Source organism: Myodes glareolus, chromosome 11, assembly GCF_982192425.1.
Source record: "Myodes glareolus chromosome 11, mMyoGla1.1, whole genome shotgun sequence".
Lineage (NCBI taxonomy): Eukaryota > Metazoa > Chordata > Mammalia > Rodentia > Cricetidae > Myodes > Myodes glareolus.
In genome coordinates, this window is record NC_142036.1 from 40,957,964 (window position 1) to 40,980,552 (window position 22,589).

A 22,589-nucleotide genomic window follows, 5' to 3' on the forward strand; every position below is an offset into this window, starting at 1 on the left:
GTGGCTAACATAGATAAGGATAATGGGGTAACATATGTTATAAGAGTTAACAAGAAGCCTGACCTAATGGGCCAATCAGTTTATAACCTTATGGAGTCTTGTGTGTGATTTTCTTTGTTGCTTGCCGGCTGTTGGGGTACTGGGAGGGACAGAAACCCCAACAAGCTAGCCCTCATACTACAGACAGGCCAGCCTTAAACTAATTATGTAGCCAAGGATCGATAACTTTTGATCCCCCTGCCTCCACCGCCCCACTGTTGGGATTATATACAGGCATAGTTCACTATTTCAGTTTGTGGAATTGCTGAGGATCAAGAAGAGCCTCTACACAGTAGAGAAATATCCTGCCAACTGAGAGATATCCTTAGCCCTCGATTTTAAATTCTGGAAGACAAACAGTAACAACAAAAGGTACAAGCAGCAACTTTCAAAAGAACTGTGTTGATAGCAGGGAAGGATAAAGTAAAAATGTGGCTGGTAGGGCTGGAGAGATGGCTCAGAGGTTAAGAACATTGGCTGCTCCTTCAGAGGTCCTGAGTTCAACTCCCAGCAAACCATGGTGGCTCACAACCATCTATAATGGTATCTAATGCCCTCTTTTGGCATGAGTACATACATGTAGATAGAGTACTTATACATAAAATAAATAAATCTGTTTTAAAAGTTGGCTGGCGCCGGGTGGTGGTGGCACACGCCTTTAATCCCAGCACTCGGGAGGCAGAGGCAGGCGGATCTCTGTGAGTTCGAGGCCAGCCTGGTCTACAAGAGCTAGTTCCAGGACAGGCACCAAAAACTACAGAGAAACCCTGTCTCAAAAATCAAAAAAATAAAAAAAAAATAAAAGTTGGCTGGCTTGTCTGTTGAACCCAAGAAGGTCAAGATTCCTAAGAACCAGAGATGTGGAGGAAAGACAGAAGAGTTAAAATGCTGATTCAGACGATGCAAGCCTAGCGAGTATAGTGGTAAATGGTCTTGGAATGGAAAGTGCTGTGATCCAGGCCTGAAAGAAAGAACCAAGGCCAAGGTAGACAAAGCCCAAGGAAAACCTGAAAACTTAGCATTGGAGTTCTGCTCCCCACTCTAAGACTGCTCAGAGCAGGAGCCAATCATTACTGTACTGGAAATTATTATCTTATAATAATTGAGATTTACTCACCAGGAGATGGCATACCATCTAAGAGCTGGACTGGAAACACATTTCCACAGAGTGGAATTTGTCAGGGAACAAATTTGTGGCAATGAAAGTAGTTGAAAGTGCTGCACACTATACTGAGACAGCACTGAGAAAACCTGCTTGCTAAAAGAAGTTCGAAATTCAGACCAGAATGGCCCAGTAGAGAAACACTGCTCAACTACTAGAGGACTAATCAATGAGACATGCATCCTTTAAGAACTTACACCTTTAAAAACAAAACAACAATTTCAAATATGTATTAAGCATTTTGAAAACATTACATTCTCTTGTCCCACCCACTCCCAGTGAACCCATTCTTCCTAATCATTATCCCCTCTTTCATATCTGTGTTTGCATCCCACTGAGTTTAATTAGGGCTGCTTGGATGAGCATAGATTGAGGGTTATTTATCAGAACATGGGCAGTTTAACCTCTCAACCTATGGTTCAAATGACCCTTTTACAGGGGTTGCATATCAGATATTTATTTACATTATGATTCACAATAGTAGCAAATTACAGTTACAAAGAAGCAACAAAATAATTTTATAGCTGAAGATCACCACAACATGAGAACTATAGTAAAGGGTCAAGGAATTAGGAAGGTTACGAACCACTGGCTAAAAATTAGACTCGGTAGTTAAAAGAACTTGCTCTTGAAAAGGAGCCAGGATCAGTTCCCAAGACCCATATGGTGGCTCATGACCACCTGTAATCCCAATACCAGGAGATCTGACACCATCTTCTAAACTCCAAGATCACCAGGCATAGAGTCTGGTGACACAAGCCTTTAATTCCAGTACTCAGGAGACAGAAGCATGTTGATCTCTGAGTTCGAGGCCAGCCTGGTCTATTAGAGTTCCAGGACAGCCAAGGCTACATAGGCAGACCTTGTCTCAACATCCCCTCACCTCACTCCCCAAAAGCATCAGGCACCATGCAGTAAACATATATGCAGAAAAGCATACATACATACAAGACAAAAAAAATAAAACACCCCCAAAAGTCAAAGATACCATTAATTTTAATGCTCTGCTTGTATACTCTGTATTAGCTAAAAAAAAATTTTAAATAGTTATAGCTATAGATAAAAACATATTTCATAACAGCTTTCCTTCTAGTCCTACATATGAACAAACAGAAATTTTAAGTTTTAAAATATAAATAGGGTCAGCAGGAAAGCTCAGCAGGTCAATGTGCTTGCCACTAAGCCTGAGTGCTATCTTTGAGACTCACTGATGGGGAGGAAAGACCTAATTTCAGCAAGTCCTCTAATCTCCACTCCTTCATATAGCCACAAATAAACGTTTTGTTTTTTTTTTTTTAAAAAAGTGTATATTATCTTGTAACTATCATTTGGGTTCATTGAATTCTTTCTTAAATTTATAAAAATTGAGATCTTAATGATTTCCCCCCATATCCTGAACTACTCTATAATTTATCATTGATTTGAATTCTCATAATGTCAACTTTTCTTAATTATGCTTAAAAAGACCAGAATAAGAAGACAACCACAACAAAAGGAATGGTCTAAAACAATAAAACAAAGGTAAAATAAAATGTTATTATCTTAGAACTGCCCAAAATATTATACTCTGCTTTTGGGCTTCATTAAGCCAAATGAAAATTCAAATTTTCATTTTCCAATTATAGTAATGAAGAGAAGAAAACTAGCAGATAAAGTTGTTTCAAAATTATTACAACTGGGAAGCTAAAGAAACAGTTCAGTGTTAAGAGCACTGGCTACTCTTCTAGAGAACTTGTGTTAGATTCACAGCACCCACGAGGCTCACAAAGCACCTGCAACTGCAGTTCCAGCGGATCTAACACCCTCTTCTGGACTCTACCAACACCAGGTGTACACGCGCTCCACAGATATACATTATAGATAAAACACTCAGACATATAAAATGGTTTTTTAATTTACTGGAATATTTTTTTAATTATTAGAATCAAAAGATATGTGCAGAGAGAACAGCATTCCAGGCTCTAAAAAATGTATTCAATTCCTTATATAAGTGAATCCGTAAGTCTTCAGATGACTCTATTCTAGATGAATTTTCTTAAGCTCAAGAACTGATAAGCAAACAATAAATTCTTTCTATCTATCTATCTATCTTCTATTGTGTATGGGTGTTTTGCCTACAGTCATGTCTAAGAGAGTGTCTGATCTTGGAACTGGAGTTATTGACAGTTGTGAGCTTCCATGAGGGTACTGAGAATCAAACCCAGAGCCTCTGGGAGAGCAGCCAGTGCTCTTACTATCTAGCCATCTCTCCAGCCCCATCCCCCTTTAACAACAATACATTTTTAAAAAGACTTTATTCATTTAGTATATATATATATACAGTGTTCTGCCTGCAGGCCAGAAGAGGGCACCAGATCTCATTACAGATGGTAGTGAGCAGGGAATTGAACTCAGGACCTCTGTAGCTATGTATGGACTCAGTCCTGGAACTTGCTCTGTAGTCCAGGCTGACCTCAAACTTACAGAGATCTGCCTGCCCCTGCCTCCCGAGTGCTGGGATTAAAGGCGTGCACCACCACCACCTGACCCAACAATACCTTCTTAAGGACAGAAGATATGCAGTACTGCTACCATTAAACAGGAAAGACCTTTAACACATATTCTGTGGCAAGAATTTGGACCATCTTGATTTGCTAAAAGGTTACATGACATTTATCTTTTATGATTTTATGTGTCAAACTATTTTACACAAAGTAAATTTACTCTTTTAAAACGCTTATTAAAATGTAAAAGCTATTTTTTACCATCCTTTTAAATTTTTCTGTAAATCACTTTAAAATTTAAACTAAAAAGGGTTCACTAAACCTAGATGGTCAACAATGACACATTTTCTGCTATTACGGGTAGTTAAAGTGTAGACTGGATTATGAACTGGTTCTAGAATATATCACAAATTTCTTTAAGTCAGTAAGAAATAAAATACACATTCTAATGAAAAAAGCCTCGAATCAGCATCTCATACAAGAGGAAATGTAGCCCACTAATAATCAAATGGAAAACAGTATAACTCTACTAGGTATCAAGAAGTACAAAATTCCAACTATTACCACAATAACATTAACCATCCACCACGCCAACTTATATTTTGAAAGTTTAACAATACTAAGAGTGGACAAGGAGGTTAAAAAATAATAACAAAACAACAAACTGTGAAATAATACTAGTGAAAAGATAAACTGAAACCACTTCTTATCTACCACTGTAGAGCATATTCAGACCAGAAGACCCTATGATCAAACAACTCCAATCCTTTAAGTAAATTGTAGTATATCCACACAATGGAAAATTGTATAGGAACAAGAATAAACAAACTATCTCAACACACAAATAACATGGATGAGTCTGACAGTAACATGTCAAGTGAAAATGACAAACTCAAAAAGTACATACAGCATGATTACAACCTACACATACAAAATAGCTAAACAAAATCATACTCATGCATTCAGGCACATGTCAAGATTTATACAGCACCAAAAGACATATTGCAGGCCAGTGAGATAGCTCAGTGGATAAAGGTACCTGCCGCCAAACCTCAAGACCTGAGTGCCATCCCTGGGCCCCTATACTGGAAGGAGAACCAGGTTGTCCTCTGACTTTCACAGTAGGCGGCAGCAAGTACATATGCATAAACAAAATAAAGATAGACTAATAAATGGAATAAGAGGACACGTTTCAGCATTTTTAATCATAACTGTATTAGAATAAACAGATTATGGTAAAATCATATTAATGGGCTATTCCCCAGAAAGGAGAATGTTACACATGACACAATCTTACAACAGAATATCAAATGAAAGACACCATAGTCAAAGGAGTACATAAAGTATGATCCCATTAAAAATAAAGCTCAAAATAGGCAACCTGTGGTTTAAAAGACAGTATAGTGGTCATATTTGGGCTGGGGGAAAGTGACTAAGAGGGATGAGGAGGACTTTTTAAAGATTAGATATATTCCTTTTATGTGTGTCTTGCCTGTATGTCTGTTTGTGTACTATGTGCATGCTCTGTGACCACAGAAGTCAGAAGTGGGCACTGGATCCCCTAGAATTAGAGTTAAGATGTTTGTGAACCACCATGAGTTCAAAGCCAGGTCCTCCTCAAAAACAACAAAGACTCTTGACTACTGAACTATCTCTTTAGACCACTGAGGAGGATAACTTAAACACTAGTCACTTTTACTTCTTGATCTGAGTAGTGATGACATGAACATATCTTTGTGAAAGTTCAGAGTTGTGTATAATAACCTGGTACTTTTCTACATTCACTTTCAATAGAAAGCGTCATTTTTGAAAAAACTGGCCGGGCAGCTGGTGGCACACGCCTTTAATCCCAGCACTCAGGAGGCAGAGGCAGGTGGATCTCTGTGAGTTCGAGACCAGCCTGGTCTACAAGAGCTAGTTCTAGGACAAGCTCCAAAGCCACATGGAAACCCTGTCTCGAAAAACCAAAAGAAAAAAGAAAGAAGGGAGTTGCAGCATGTTGATACATGCCTATGACCTTAGCCCTCAGGAGACTGATGCAGGAGGATCCAGAGTTTGAAACTACTCTGGGCTATATATACATCAGTCTGAGCTAAGTAGCAAGACCCCACATCTGTTTCAAGAGATCAAACCACATCAAACTAATCTAACCAAAAAAAGAAATCAAGATGCAGTTGATAAAACAGTACATATGTAGAGTAACACAAGCAGCACTGACCAAGATTTCAGCAGACTAAAATGGTTGCTCAAACCCAAACAGACCAAATGCTAGGAGTTAAGTGTAAAGTCTTTGGAAAACAAAAAAACTACACATATTCACGATGAGACACCGAACTTAACACAAATGTAAAGACCTGATAAGTAAAACTGACGTTTAGTTCAAAGCTAAGTTAATACAACTGAGTAACCAAAAACCAGTCAAACAAACACAACAAAAACAATTAAAATAAGTAAGTAGGGGCTAAAGAGATAATTTTGTAGTTAAGAGCACTTGCTGCTCTGGTAAGAGGAACAGAATCTGATTCTCAGCACCCCTGTCAGGGGGTTAACAGCCACTTAGAACTCCAGCCTCAGGGGATCTAATGCCTTCTTCTGGCATCCTTGGGCACCTGTATGCATGTAACATGCATATTAATATAAATAAAATACATTAAGTGCAAATAAATATTTTTAAAATATATGTATACAATATGTAGAATTAGGTTTAAGTGTTTATTCTGAAGGAGCCTAACTTATCACTAGCCCTTAAAAAAAAAAATCAGGAAAAGGCTAAAACCAAAACCAATAATTGTGCAAATAATTTGAGTTTATATGTCTGCAAGAACAGAACAGGTACAATAAGAAAGTTTTCAGTATCTGTAGAAATGCACTGTAGAAAAGGAGTAAGATAATCCATTCTGTGTTGCTCCACAGAGGCAGATCTAGAACTAGCAGGTAGACATTATGGAAACATATTTAAATTAAATGGCTAAAAACCTTTCTAAAATACTCTCAATGTTTTTTAAGTCAATGTCCTGTTATTAACATGCCAATATTCAATTACAGTCCATCAACTTCTTGCCACAAAGAAAATACAATGGACTTAAAAGTGGATCAGGAGGCTGTGGATTCTAATCTCATCTCAATTAGAGTAATGCTCTGGGACAACTTACCTACTTGTTCAATATTTTCATAGATCTTATCATTTATTTGTGTTGTGTATACCTGTGCATGTACATGCAGTCACAGCATGCATGTGGAGGTCAAGATCAACCTGCGGGAATCAGCTCTTTCTTATACTATGCAGGTTCTGGGGATCAAACTCTGCCATCATGTTTGGTGGCAAGCACACTGCACATTTACCATCTTCTCACTGGTCCTGGTAATTCACTTTATAATGACCCCAAATCTCAGCATTTTCCACCTACTTACAGTCATGAAATCACTGAGAGATGATTTATATGATAAAGGTGATGTGCACAAGACCTGTCACAACAAGCTAAATGACAACATGAACATAAGTTGCCAGACAGGAACTACAATAGATAATACCTAAATTTCTAGCACTAAGATTATTAATTATATCTCTGAAGTATGAAAAATTAAAATAGGTCCTATTTGGTAGGCAAGAAAGAAAACATGAGAGGAATCATGGGAGCTTGAAACACATGAGGTGCAGACTTCTCTGTCTGCTAAAAGAAGCGCTCAGCCCAGGAGACAGATGTGAGTTCAAGTCAACAAGATGAGTTACACTGCAAATAAACGTAGTCATGAACAGTATGAGTTTGAATGGCAGCATTCAACATAGTGCTTGGCTCTATTCTTCCAGTCATGCAATTCTCACTTAGCTTCTCACAACCTTCTCAGCTCCAGGTTGTAAAGGGTGATGTGAAATAACTCCCCTAGCCTCACAGTTTAATTAGAAGAGTCCCTAAGATAAAAATGGATATAAAGTTTCTAACATGGTTTCATAGCACACAGAGGAATTCATGTTAATTATATGTAACTTTTTCTTAGTTTCAATTTTGGATGGAATTTTGTTCATGTTAGTTTCAAATTTTTAAATTGAGGAACAAACTAAAAAAAAACTTAATTTTTGTTTTCTTTTGAGACAAGGTCTCATGCAGCCCAGGCTGTCTTCAAACTTACTCTGTAGCCAAGGACTAGCTTTACTGTCTTAATCCTCCTGCTTCCACCTCTCAAAGGCTGGGATAACAAGTATGTACCACCATACTCAGAGTTAATATGCTGCTGGGGAGCAAATCTAGGGCTTTAAAAAGGCAAGGTAAGCATTCCACCAACTGAGCTACATACCCAGACCACAGTTGTTTTTTTTTTTTTTTAAATATTAAAGTAAGGCTTTAGGGGTTGGAGAAATGGCTCAGAGGTTAAGAGCATTGCCTGCTCTTCCAAAGGTCCTGAGTTCAATTCCCGGCAACCACATGGTGGCTCATAACCATCTGTAATGAGGTCTGGTGCCCTCTTCTGGTCAGCAGGCATACACACAGAAAGAATATTGTATACATAATAAATAAATAAATAAATAAATAAATAAAGTAAGGCTTTAATTTAAGATGGCCTTAATCTATTGACACCAAAACCAAAAACTAAGTAATGTACATATAAGTAGCAAAAAGCAAAGTATAGCCGCAAATGCCTTTAATCCCAGCACTCGGGAGGCAGAGATAGGTGAAGACAAACGTAACTCTGTAAGTTGGAGGCCAACCTAGTCAGCAGAGAGAGTTCCAGGACAGGCTCCAAAGCTACAGAGAAAACCCAAAAAGAAAAAAAAAAAAGGTAAATTATAAAACATTTAGTATAATCTTATTTTTATGATATTTTAAATGTTATAAATTTGGTATAATGAGTATGGTATGCATTTCTACTATAACTTCTGTCTGGGGGGGGGGGAACCTGATTAAAATATTTTTCCAGATGGATGTGGTGGAACACACCTTTAATCCCAGAACTTGGGAAACAGAGGCGGGTGGAGCTCTTGAGTTCAAAGTCAGACTGTTCAACATAAGAAGTTCCAGGCCAGGGGGCTGGAGAAATGGCTCAGTGGTTAAGAGCATTGCCTGCTCTTCCAGAGAGGACCTGGGTTCAATTCCCGGCAACCACATGGTGGCTCACAACCATCTGTAAAGAGGTCTGGTGCCCTCTTCTGGCCTGCAGGCATACACACAGACAGAATGTTGTATACATAATAAATAAATAAATATTTAAAAAAAAAAAAGAAGTTCCAGGCCAGTCAGGGTTACAAAGCAAGACCTTGCCTCAAAAATTTTTCCATAGAAAACTTGTCATACATGTTACCTTGGGAAAAAACTAGATTCTCCTAAGCTTGGAAGCATAGATTTAACATGTTTGTTTTGAGAGAGACTTGACATGTAGATCAAGCTTGCCTCACTATGTGGCCCAGGCATATGATCCCCCTACCAGAGCTACCTTTTTTTTTTTTTTTTTTAAAGTTACGTTCTGTATCTATGTGGTGCTCAAATGCCTCTGTCCATATGGAGGTCAGAGAACAATTCCACAGCAGTCAGTTCTCTCTGTCCACCATGTGGACCTTAGGGCTAGAACTCAGGTCATCAGACCTAGCAGCAGGAACCTTTAACAAGCTCATGGCTTAGCTCTTGAAGACCAGGATTACAGGTATGCACCATCATGCCCTGCTGAATTTAATGCTTTTTAAGGAAAACAAAACAGCAACCACTTTTTTTTTTCTTGTCTTAACTGTGTATGTGGTCTAAAGAAAAGACAGACATCTCCCAAATTAAGAAAATATAAAGGATGTAAGGTTCTACGTTTGGGGAACAAGAGAGGGGTAGCAGGGACTTTGTAACTTTTGTTCTGTTAATTGCTGTGAGTACTAAAGCAGGAACTCGACAGGCAACACAAGCCTTATCCCAGCACTGAGGACACAGAGGCAGGTGATCTCTTGAGTTCAAAGCCAGCCTGTTCTACAGAGTGAACTCCAGGACAGCCAGGACTACACAAAGAAACTCTATGTCAAAAATAAATAAATAAATAAGCTTAAATTTTAAAAGTAAAAAATCAGGAACTTGGCATCTGCAGAACAAATGGTTTTCTAAGAAGTCCTATTTACCCTTATACTAATCTAGCAAATGATATTTACTAATTCAGTTATTTGTCAAGTAGACAAAAAACAAAACTCATTCTTTATCTCTCTGTCTTTTCCTTTCTGTTTTATGAGACAGTATGTCATAGAGGGAATGGGCCTGCGCTTGACTTATTATATAGTTCAGGATGGCCCTGAACTCCTAATTCTCCTGCCCCTACTTCCCAAGTGCTGAGATTAGAGTACGCCACTAGCTTACAATATATTTCCAAAGCTGAAAGTCAGTAAGAAGTGATCAGCATAATGCTTAAAATATATTCATTCTTGACTGTTCTAGTCATAGCTAAGATAAAAGTAGTTACATATCAAAGAATCAGGGACATAAAATCTTTTCTAGGGGCTGGAGAGATGGCTCAGTGGTTAAGAGCATCGCCTGCTCTTCCAAAGGTTCTGAGTTCAATTCCCGGCAACCACATGGTGGCTCACAACCATCTGAAATGAGGTGCCTTCTTCTGGCCTGCAGAATATTGTATACATAATAAATAAATAAATATTAAAAAAAATCTTTTCTAAATTACATCACGCTGAATTAGCAAATACTAACATTTTTACTGTAAATATGCTGTATATACAAAAGTATAAAGGAAACACAAAAATTGTACAGATTAGTCTTTTGATTCCATTACAGTTTATATAACATTAGGTAAAACAAGAAATCTGACTTACCTGGGACCTTTTGGACCTTCCAAGAAACCGCTTCTAGGAGAATCTGGAAGTGGTCCGCCTGATCTCACTGGCATGTCCTTAGCAGTAGTGACAGATTGAGATGGAGCACCTGGAGGTTCGCCAAGTCCTTGCTCTGATGAAAAGGAACTGAATGCCTTGTTCAGAGGTTTGGAATTCACTTGTTCTGACTGAGGTGGAGGGTGATAAGTTGAAGGTGGGTTTGAACCAAAAGACATAGGTGTGGAAAGCAGTGCTTGTTGAGGATTTTCTGGGACCTGTGAGCTTTGGGAACCGGAGGCTGGTGGAACCGGGGCTGCTGTTAACTGAGGAGGTATCCCTTGAGGAACTCCAGGGGGAGGCATTCCTGGAGGAGGTGTCGCTGAAGATAACGGCGGGAGGGGCAGAACAGGTGGAGGTGCCCCAGAAGAGAGAGATGGTGGAGGGAGGACTGGTGGGGGCCCCGCAGAAGAGAGGGAAGGTGGGGGGAGGACTGGCGGTGGCCCTGCTGAAGAAAGAGGTGGAGGCATCCCAGGTGGGGGCACAGAGGTTGGTAGAGAAGGTGGCATTACAGGTGGGGGCATGCCAGGTGGTGGTATGGTAGTAGGTAGAGCAGGGGGCATCACTGGTGGTGGCAAGGATGGAGGTAATACTGGAGGGGGCATTGTTGGTAGAGGTGGAGGCATCTGAGAATACGGGACAAACGGAGGTGGCATTGACATGTTCCCCAGATACTGGTTCTTCATATTCTGAAATGAATTGACTTTCTCCTGGAGGTAAGTCTGAGTGGCTTTCATATGTCCTTGCCATGTTTTCCACTGCTTCTCATACTCCTGAAGCTGATCTTTATGAGGATAGGAATGGAGCTGTTCCTCCCACAGCTGAAACTCTCGCTCCCACTCTTGGTAGAGATGTTGAAACTGTTGCTGCTGCATCTCATAATGTCGCAACTGCACATCTAGAGACATGGTCTACAACAAAGGACAAAAATTCTTTCAAGATAGCCATGTAAAAATCAGTCCTAGCTTACAACATTAATGAATCAAGAGTACACAAAACTTTAGGAAATTAAAAAAATATTTCCAAGGTGAAGATAAAAATTGATAGATCTTTTCAGTAATGATCATTCTTCTTCCCTTGAGCTATTTAAACAGTATCTCACAACTAGAAAACCCAACTGAACCCTAAGGCAAATCGCTATCTCAGCAATGAGTATTTTTCAAAATTTTAATGTTACTAAGGATCGTTTTAAGAATTTGAAACAAACAAACAAAAAAGTCGAAAATCCGTTACTATAACATAGACACAAGATTATACCTCAAATGTGTAAGACAAATACCTAAGTCACTTTATCACTTATGGTATACTGCTTAGGGTGCGTGTGTGCGTGCGTGTGTGTGTGCGCATGAGAGAGAGAGAAAGAGAAGGAAGGAGGGAGGGAGGGAAAGAAAGAGGGGGGAGAGGGAGAGAGAGAGAGAGAGAGAGAGAGAGAGAGAAGGAGATGACTGCCTAGGGCCTTTTGGTGAGTTATATGCTTCTCCGTTTTTCAGACATATCAAATTAGCTTGCAGTTATATAAAAATAAGTCTTAAATGTCTCAGCAACAGTACTCTAAGAGATACATTCTATCAAACCCTTCCACCCCAAGAGATTGCATCACAATCACCCTTTCCCATACTCTCAACAACATGAAGCATCTATTTGTCAATACTATTTTATCTTCAGTTTTTCATACTCAAATCTCTTTAGGGAGTAACAAATCCTTTCCTCATTCTTGGGACGCTTCCTACCTGCTTATTTTGGAAACACTTACCTGTATATGTGGTGAATGCTGGATGACTTGCTGGTACTGCTGTAGGATCTGCTGTAACTGAGTATGCTTCTGCATTATTCCCTGATACTGAAAGCCAACTCGATGCTGCTGGTGCTGTTGCCAGTGTGCTGCTGCAGCCTGCAACTGCTTTAACCTAGCATCCTCTTCTGGGTCTTCAGACTAAAGGTAAGAGAAAACACAAATATTTCTAAGTCATAAAATAGCAACTAAATTAAGTCTAGAATCCCTACAACTCAGGCTGACTGCGAAAATATATTTAGACAAAATACGAAGCCCTATGTCACAATCTTTACTAGAATAACAATTTTATTCTTTTTAAACAGGACAGCCATTTCCCCAACAGGGTGTGAATCTACAATCATATAGAATCTTTCAACCTATGAGAAAACCCTCCTTCCTTCCCTTTCTCCCTTTCTTTCTTCCTGTCACATTTCACCAGAAAAGTGAAAGTTAAATGTAGCTCAATAAAGTTGGGAGAACAGTATTTGACCTAATGTGGGAACTCTCCACGTCACAGTCACTATGCTTTATGTGACAAAGATGGTCACTGTTAATGCTTCAACAACTTTAAGACAGCTACTACTACCTGAATATATGCATTCTGCAAATGAGTAAATTAGTACAGAGTGATTAGTTAACCTGTCCAGAGTCAGCACCGTTAAACGGCAGTGATTAGTTTTCCTGTCAGGGTCACCACTGTAAGTGGCAGTGTTTGGGGAGTTGACTCTAAAAGCTACAGATCTAAACTACTGCCCTGTGCTATAATTATAAATACATCTGGGCATCTTTCTTTTGTGTTGAGACACTCCAATCAAAAGAACATCTAATTCTTCACTTTCAGTCAACTCCCCAAAATCCCTCTGCTAAATCTTATTAGCTGACATCTCATTACTTCAGAAGAGGAATTTTATAGGTACCTAAACACATAACATATATGTCCACTTATGACAAAAGTGTTCATAAACAAATCAAACAAAACTTAGATGACTAAATAAACACTACATAATCACCTGGGTTTCCTCAGGTGGGAGTGGAGGTGGTGCTTCTTCATTTGGAGGTGGTAATGGGGGCTCTTCAGCTGAAAGAGGCTCTGACATTTGACTGGTAGCAGGCACTGGAACATCTTCTTTTATGGTTTCTGGTACATCCTTTGCTGCGACAGGACCCTTTTTGTGTCCTGGAAAATGCACTTTTGTCCTCTGCTGCAAACTAAGCAGATGCTGTCGATACCAATATTGCTGCTGTTCCTACAATACAAGCCATCTGTAAGAATTTTATTTTATTTATTCCATGTTGTGTATTTGTGTGTGGGCACAAGCTTGTCACAGTGTGTGGAAATCAGAGGACAACTTTCAGGAGATGGTTCTCTCCTGTCATGTGGGTCCTAGGGGATCCAACTGAGGTCATCAAGCTTGGCAACAAGTACCTTCCCTGCTGAGTCATCCCTCTCTGGCTCATTTTAAAGAATGTTAATTAATAATCACAGATCTCTGCATGTGGTGTTGACAGAGCTACATTTATATGTGTTCATATATCTAATAGGAAAACAAAGCTGGATTGAAAAGGTAAAGTTAAGTAGATGGAGAATACTTTAAGTTCTTCCCCAAAATTTATAAATTTATCAATTAAACCATACATCGTAGTTGAGCATGCTTCTTGTCTTTTTTCTTCGAATGCTAAGTACTGAGCCTAGGGTTTCATATAGGGCAAGCAAATGTTCTACCACTAAGCTACAGACCCAGATCTCCTCTTATTCTTTAAGACAGACTCCCAGTAAATTGTCCAGATTGATTTTGAAGTTGGTCTGTAGCCCCAGCAGGTCTAGAACTCATGATATTCCTGTAGATATAAATCACAAAACAATCCCACACCAGTTTGGAATTATGATTAATCAAAGGATTATTTATTTAAGGGTAACACTTACAGATCACTGTCCTAGACAACAGCCCTCTGCGCAACCAGGAACAGAGTCTAATAGCTGGAAGCAAGACAGAGAGAGCCCAGAGCTACTGCTGCTTTTTAAAGCAAAAGAGACCACACCCAAGTGGGCTGCTATCTTAAAGACTACTGGTGAAGAAGCAGAAGGAGCTCCCACAGCATATTCCCATCTCAGCCCACCCCAGCCACAGACTCCTGAGAAGCTGGGATTATAGGCCTGCTACTGCACCCAGCTAGCACACACTTAAAAACAACAACAATAGGGGCTGGAGAGATGGCTTAGAGGTTAAGAGCATTGCCTGCTATTCCAAAGGTCCTGAGTTCAATTCCCAGCAACCACATGGTGGCTCACAACCATCTGAAATGAGATCTGGTGCCCTCTTCTGGTACAGGCATACACGCAGACAGAATATTGTATACTAAATAAATAAATAAATAAATTTTAAAACAACAACAACAACAAGAAAAACATGTTTCTGGAGGCTTGAGCAATTACAAGGACTAGGTTCAGTTCTCAGAACCATACGACTCCAGTTCCAGGGGATCTGATGCCCTAGTCTGACCTCCCTTGGCACCAGACACACACATGGTACACATATATACACCCAGGCAAATCACTGATAAATATCAAATAAAATAAATAAACCTAAACCTAAAACAAAACAAAACAAAAAACTAAACAAAACAAAAAGCCAAAAAACAAAAACCAATTCTTCTGAGGCTGGGCGTACTGACATACACCTTAAATCCCAGGAACTGAAGGGTTCTGTCAGGTTCATGTGTGTGAGTTTGGGGCTAGCCAGAACTACATAGTTAAGACCCTATCATGAAAAGAAGGGAAGAGCTTGGCCACGTGGTGGTACAAGCCTTTAATCCCAGTACTTGGGAGGCAGAAGCAGGAGGATCTCTGTGAGTCTGAGGCCAGTCTGGTCTACAGAGCAAGTTCCAGGACAGACTCCAAAGCTACAGAGAAACCCTGTCTGGGGGGAAGGGGAGGGGAGGGGAGGGGAGGGGAGGGGAGGGGAGCTTCTGTAGATGAGAATAGTCTATCAGTATGTACAGCTATCTGTAATCTGCCTTTAGTTTGCTGGGATTTACTCACAGGAATCTTCTAATTAAATAAAAATCACATTTTAGCCTTTACTCTTCGCCAATTCTTATTTCTTTTAAACATACACTGTTTAATCATACACTTAAAAAGTGTATTGTTTTAAACATACACTGTATCATCAGTCTGTCTATACTCAGATATATACTACACATGAAAATATAATTTTTTAAAAAATTTATTTACTTTTATGTTTATCTTCTATCTATCTATCTATCTATCTATCTATCTATCTATCTATCTATCTATCTATCTATCTTCTTGAGGCAGGGTTTCTCTGTGTAACAAACAGTCCTAGCTGTCATGGAACTCACTTTGTACACTAGGCTGGCCTTGAACTCAGAGATCCATCTGCCTCCTGAGTGCTGGGACTAAAGGCATGCCACACCACGACTGACTCATTTTTTTTTTTTTTTTTTGAGACAGGGTTTCTCTGTAGCTTTGGAGCCTGTCCTGGAATTAGCTCTTGTAGACCAGGCTGAACTCGAACTCACAGAGATCCACCTGCCTCTACCTCCCGAGTGCTGGGATTAAAGGCGTGCACCACCACCACCCGGCTTCATCTTTTATTTTTTAAAAGTACAAAAAGAACTTCAGCATGGAGAAGAAAAGTCAGAAAATAGATGAGTACGGTAGAACATACCTGCAATCCCAGAACTCAGCAAGGAAGAGGCAAGAGGCCACCCTGAGGTGAATATGAGGCCAGCCTATCAAACAAAACAAATAAAAACAGAGATAGAAGAGGTTGGGGTGATAGTTTATAGTGTGTAAAATGTTTGCTATGCAAAATGAAGACCTGAGTTTGGGTTCCTAGAAACCACGAAAAAGGCAGGCATTGTAGTGCTGATCTGTAACCTCACTGCTGGAAGGCAGAGACAGGAGGATACCTGGAAGCTCACTGGCAAATCAGTGTAATGAAAATTCCCAGCTCGAGGCTCAGTGAAAAACCTGTCTCAAAAAAAAAAAAAAGGTACCTCAAAATCAATCAATTATTTGCCTCCATGTGTCTCTGCATGCATGCACATACACACAGAAATAGAGGCAAAAAGTCACTTCTTGGTATTTGAAGACTCTGTATATGTGAATCTGCTGATCTGCTAAAAATGTATTTCCAACCTCAATAACAATACTCGATAAGCTTTCCTGGTCATTTATAAACAGGTGAGTAACAGTGAAAAACCTGTGTGGCCTGACAGGGGTATTCCCAGCTGAGGTAGAACAAGGTGGTACTCTGCCTTCTAGCTACCGGGTCTTTTCCACAGTGTAGTTGGTACCACAAGTTCCAACAAATTTTTGTTAGTTATTTTTAGTTAAAATGCCCTCCTCCATTATTCAGGAGTATTGGCAGATGGACCAGCCCAGCCTGTTCTACAGTGAGACCCTGCCTCGAAACACCAATCAAGAAACAAAAACAAGTAAATGAAAGTACAAAGTTCTCCAGTCACAATGTGGAAGTGCTGTCCAGCATCCCTCAGGCGCTGTAACTGCCCTTGGAAAGAAACTGTTTGTGCCATAAATCTCATTCAAGCAAGCATTTACTCTGTTTAACAAGAGCTGAAAGCTAGTGAATCAACAACAGCGACAAAATAAAGTGTCTCCCTCGCCCCCACAGGGTTTCTCTGTAGCCTTGGAGTCTGTCCTGGAAGACACTCTAGACCAGGTTGGCCTTGAACTCACAGAGATCCACCTGCCTCTGCCTCTCAAGTACTGGAATTAAACACACACCACCACCTGGCTCAAAATAAAATGTCTTTAAAGGGAAAACATGTATACATGGTTATATGTTGAGAAAAATACGACGAGAAGCTCAGATTCATCTGTACTTTCCTTTGAAGAAAGGTTCAATATTCATTGCTTGTGGTGACTTTAAAGACCAGCAATACTCCCCAATAAAGAATACTGTGTAATAAGTAATAACAATTAATTAAAATTAATTTTTTAAAAAATTCACTACTCAAAAATCTTCCACATCCTAGTATTTTACTATGTAATTCCCCATGGTTACAAGGCTACATAAAGAAAAACAGAAGTTGTCATGACAATACATTGTGTGTGGTGGTACAAAATGGTAATGCCAGCACTCTAGAGAACAGGACTGGAGCCCAAAGTCATTCTCACCTACACAGAGAGTTAGAGGCTAACCTGAGCTACATGGGACTTTGTCTCAAAAACTTTTTTCATAATCTGAAATATACACTAAAGAACTACACTGTATACTTTTATGATTACATTATTACACATTTGCCCTATAATTATAAGGAAGATTTTTATGAAAGAGATGTTGAATATCAAGCAAGCTAGAGTTACATGGTAAAATCCTGTCTCAAAAAAGGGCACAATCTGCATACCAAAGGTTAAAAAAATAGGCTCCAGAAAAACTAATAAATCCTTAAAATAAGCTTATCAAAAGATTAAAAATGATGTAAAAATTTGTCACAAAACCGTAGGATCAAAAGCCAGAGTGGTGGCTCACATCTTGAATCCCAGGCCTCTAGAGGCAGAGGAAGGCCTGAGTCTGAGGCAGCTTGGTGGTGTACACACTAAGTTCCAGGACAGCCAGCGCTACACAGAAAGATTATGTCTCAAAAAAAATCATAAATAAACATTTTAAAAAATATTTATATGCACACAGGATTGAAACCCAATCTAGCAGGGTGTGGTGGTGCATGCTTTTAATTCCAGCATCTAGGAGTCAGCAGCAGAAAGATCTATGAGTTTGAAGGGAGTCATGTTAAATTCCAGGCTACTCTGTGGTACACTGAGACCCTTTCTCAAGAGAAAAAATACAACTCAGTCTGTGGTGAGAGCAGGGGGTGGGAGGGATGTTGCTGCATACCTTTAATCCCAGCATTTAGGAGACAGAGGCAGAGAGATCTCTGTGAGTTCGAGACCAGCCTGGTCTATAGAGCTAGTTCCAGAACAGTCAAAGCTACACAAACCCTGTCTTGAAAAAGAAAATAAGGCTCAAACTACACTTTATTCTTTGTTCATCCTAAAATTCAGATACAATTAAAACTTACAAAACCTAATACAATCTATTATTGTAATTCTGAGCTTTGTTTATCTAGATTGAATCTTTTTTTTTCTTTTTTGGTTGCTCTGAAACAGAGTCTCACCATGCAGCCCTGGTTATCCTTGAACTTCCCATGTAGACCAGGCTGGCTTTGAACTCAGAGATCCACTTGTCTGTGTTTTCACTACACAGTAAGTTAACAGCTTCAGCTACATGAATCCTCATCTCAGAAAAATGAAAAAGAAAGAAAGAATTCAATTTCCTCTACTACTTCAAGAAAACATCTGCCAAGTGGTGGTGGCGCAGGCCTTAAATCCCAGCACTCAGAAGGCAGATCTTTGTGAATTCAAGGCCAGCCTGGTCTACTAGAGCTAGTTTCAGGACAGATTCCAAAGCTACAGAGAAACCTTGTCTCGAAAAACAAAACAAAACATAAAAACAAAAACGGGCTGGAGAGATGGCTCAGTCGTTAAAGGCTAGACTCACAACCAAAAATATAAGAGTTCAGTTCCCAGCACCCATGACTGTCTCTCCAGCCACCATAAAAAAAAAAAAAAAAATCAACAGGTTCATTGTTCACCTTAAAAAAGAGAGTCAGGGTCTGATAATCCAGTTTATCAGTTGACAGAGTATTTGCTTGCCAAGCATGCACTTAAGTTCTGAGTTCTATTCCCAGCACAGAATAAAACCAAGAGGGTAGCACACATCTAGGATCTTGGCACTCAAGAAGTGGAGGCAGAAGGATAAGAAGGTCATGAGACAAGCAAATAGGGTAAAGGTGCTTGCTGAGCAAAAGCCTAGTTACTTAAGTTTGATCCCAGGAATCTGCATATAACAGAAGAGAACTGGCTCTACTAAATTATCTTTCACATGCACCACAGTACATGTGCCCATATCCAGACAGACACACACATGGTGTAGGAGATCCTTTTGTCTATGTGTTGCTTTTATTGATTAATGAATAAAGAAACTGGCTTGGCCTATAGCATGGGAGGAAGAAGGTGGAGTCAGAGAGAAGTCATGGAGCCATGGGAGACAGACGCTGGAAACTTTACCGGGAACTTTACCCAGTAAGTCACAGCCATGTGGCAATACACAGATTAATGGAGATGGGTTAAATTAATATATAAGAGTTAGCCAATAAGAAGCTAGAGCTAATGAGTCAAGCAGTGATTCAATTAATATGGTTTCTGTGTGATTATTTCAAGGCTAAGCAGCTGGGGACTAACTAGCAGCCTCTCTCCTACACACACACACATTCATTCCATTTCTTAAAAGGTTAGAAGTTCAAGGTCATTATGTTCAAGCTTAATAGCCAGTTCAATATAGTAATATTTTGTCTGTGATCTAACAAAGTTTGCATAAAGATCAGAGTGCAGAGCTAAGCCACTAGTTAGCCACAGAGGCCAGGCAGTGGTGCGCACATCTTTAATCCCAGCATTCAGAAGGAAAGGCAGATGGATCTCTGTGAGTTTAAAGCTACCCTGGGCTACACTAGATTGATCCAGTCTAAAAGACCTCACACCTTTGATCACAGCACTTGGGACACGTGCCTATAATCCCAGCACTAAGGAGATGGAGACAGGAGTGATACGGCTGGGTGAAGAGAAATATATAAGGTGGGAAGAGACAGGAACTCAGATGCAGTCTGAGGATTCGTGGAGACAGGATCGCCTCTTCAGTCTGAGCATTGGTAGAGGCAAGAACTCTCTGGTAGCTGGCTGCTCCACTTTTCTGATGTTCAGCATTAACCCCTAGATCTGACTCTGTGTTTTTATTATTAAGACCAATTAGGATTCAAGCTACAGTAAGGCTATACAGGTCTACATGGAAAATCTGTCTCAAATAGGGAATGCAGAGCTACAGACAGTGTCAGTAGTTAAGAGAACTAGTTACTTTTCCAGAAAAAATCTGGATTTTTCAGTACACACGTGGTGGACCATAATCATCTATAACTCCAGATCCAAGGGTTCTGATACCATCTTCTGGCATCTATGAACACCTGGCACCCACATGGTTCACAGATATTTATGTACCCAAAACACCCATACACATAAAATATTTTTCTTTTTTTTTTCTTTCTTTTTTTTTGAAACAGGGTTTCTCTGTGTAACAGTTATGGCTGTACTAGAACTCACTCTACAGACAAGGCTGGCCTCGAACTCACTGAGATCCACCTGCCTCTGCCTCCCAAATGCTGGGATTAAAGATGTGTGCCACCAATGCCCAACAAAATAATATTTTTTAAAAAGGACAAAGATATGAAAAAGCAAAGCAACTGAAACCAAGAACACTCTTCATTTTTATTTGAGAGAAATTGGCCTCAAACTCTTGCCTGTCTTCTGATACTGGCACTGGAGCCTGGGCTGCCATGTGTGCTGGCTGTTTCAGGTGCTTAAAAGATACAAAGATGCCAACTCTTTCACAGGTTAAAAGTTGTGGCTACAAACAGGAAGATTTATAGATATAATCCCTGTACCCCCTGCCCCATGGGTGGGTGGATCGGTGTTAGCCAGAGTTAATGTCAAATACCTGACTTTCTCCGTGTACTTTTTGAAACAGGGTCTCTCACTGGACCTGGAGCAAGCTAACTCTGCTAAGCTGTGTCTGGCTGGCTGGCTAGCAAACCTAGGATCTTCCTATTTCTGCCTCCTCAGTATCTGCTGGGATGACTGGTGTTTACCACATTGGCTTTTACATGAGTACTAGAAGAAGGTCCTCATCTGCCCATGAAACAGGTCCAGATTCTTTAATAAAGAACCCAACCTTTGCTTGTGCCTCCCATCTTCATCTTAGACCCAATCTAGTATGTAAGCCTTGTTAGGGCTTAAGTATTGTTGATTCACTGATAGTATGCTTTGTAGATCATTTTCTATCTATTACAAAATCTATAAGCAAGAAATAAAACTAATCAGTCTTACCATTAGGTTTCAGCATGTTTCTCAAGTTCTACAATGAATGAGAATGACATCACTCAGAAATGTCCTCAGTGACCTCATGAGAAGAGTGATTATCTCTCTTTTAGAAAGGAAGTGCCAGGCTGTGGTGGAGCACGCCTTTAATTCCAGCACTTGGGAGGCAGAGGCAAGTGGATCTTTGTGAGTTGGAGGCTAGCCTGGTCTACAAGAGCTAGTTCCAGGATAGACTCCAAAGCTACAGAGAAACCCTGTCTCGAAAAAGCCAAAAAGAAAGAAAAAAAAAGAAAAATGAAAAGGAAAAAGTCACGTCTGGCCTTGCTAATAATAGACGAGGAGCCAGTTCTTCTGAATGTCCAGAATATAAGATAATTTCATGTCTTATGGGATTTTGGTTTACAGATGGAGGAACATCACAGCATATATATTACCTTTTACAGACTGAATGGGAGTCAAGAGAGATGGTTCAGCAAGTTAAACTTATTGTGGAAACACAAGGGCCTTCATTTGGATTTCCAGCACCCATGTAAATGCAGATGAGCATGATAACTCGCCTATAATACCAGCACTTGAAAAACAAAGAACAAGCTAGCTAGCTAGACTAGCCAAACCAGAGAGTTCTGGGTTCAGTAAGAGATTCTGCCTCTATATATGTGGTAGAAACCTGAAGATGACACCCAACATCAACTGCTAGCTTCCACAGCACATGAATACAAGCACACACACACTACCATCACTACCATCCAAAACAAAGAGACTGAAGGAAGGGATCCGAGACATGATGAACTCTAGAACTATTTGCCACAAATATTGTTACTAATAAAGACACTGATTTATTCAGGCAGCACTTACTCACTACCTGCTACTGGCAGAACAATAAAACCAAGGAAAATGGTTTTGCAAGAAGGGTTTGTGTCTGTGTGTGTGTGCGCAAAATAATATTGTAAAGTTACTATCCCTGGCTAGGTTATTACCAACACCTGAAGTAATGACTATTCTCTGTGCAGATCTTATGATGGGGAAAAAACCTGCACATTCAATCAGACATCTACTTTTGAAATTGATTGAAAATGACTATTTTTAAAATCATTACATTCACATTCTCCCTTAGGAACTAAGGTCACCAGGTAAAGTTTTAAAAAAGAATGCTCCTTTACTTCATGACTTTCTCCAGGCCCTGCCCTCACTCTCTCTTGCTCCCCTCCGGTTACAAATGTCTTGAAAGAGTTGTCTGTACTCACCATCCCCATCCTCACTTTCCATCACTCCTCAAATCAATGCAATATGGCTTCAGTCACTATGAAACTGCTCCT

At 39.8% G+C, this 22,589-nt stretch overlaps 1 protein-coding gene across 5 annotated transcripts in view; it reads right to left on the minus strand.

Moving 5' to 3' along the window:
• Positions 1-22,589, minus strand: part of Ylpm1 (YLP motif containing 1) — a 75,108-nt gene that overhangs the window by 44,546 nt on the left and 7,973 nt on the right. For all 5 annotated transcript variants that reach the window (XR_015004388.2, XM_048449195.3, XM_048449194.3 and 2 more), the window contains exons 2-4: positions 13,313-13,549; positions 12,282-12,461; positions 10,472-11,439 (exon numbers count right to left, since the gene is read on the minus strand). Coding sequence is in view for 4 of the 5 variants with exons in the window: in XM_048449195.3 (XP_048305152.3) it covers positions 10,472-11,439; positions 12,282-12,461; positions 13,313-13,549 (1,385 nt within the window). In the remaining variant the exon portion in view is untranslated. The remainder of the gene's footprint in view (positions 1-10,471; positions 11,440-12,281; positions 12,462-13,312; positions 13,550-22,589) is intronic.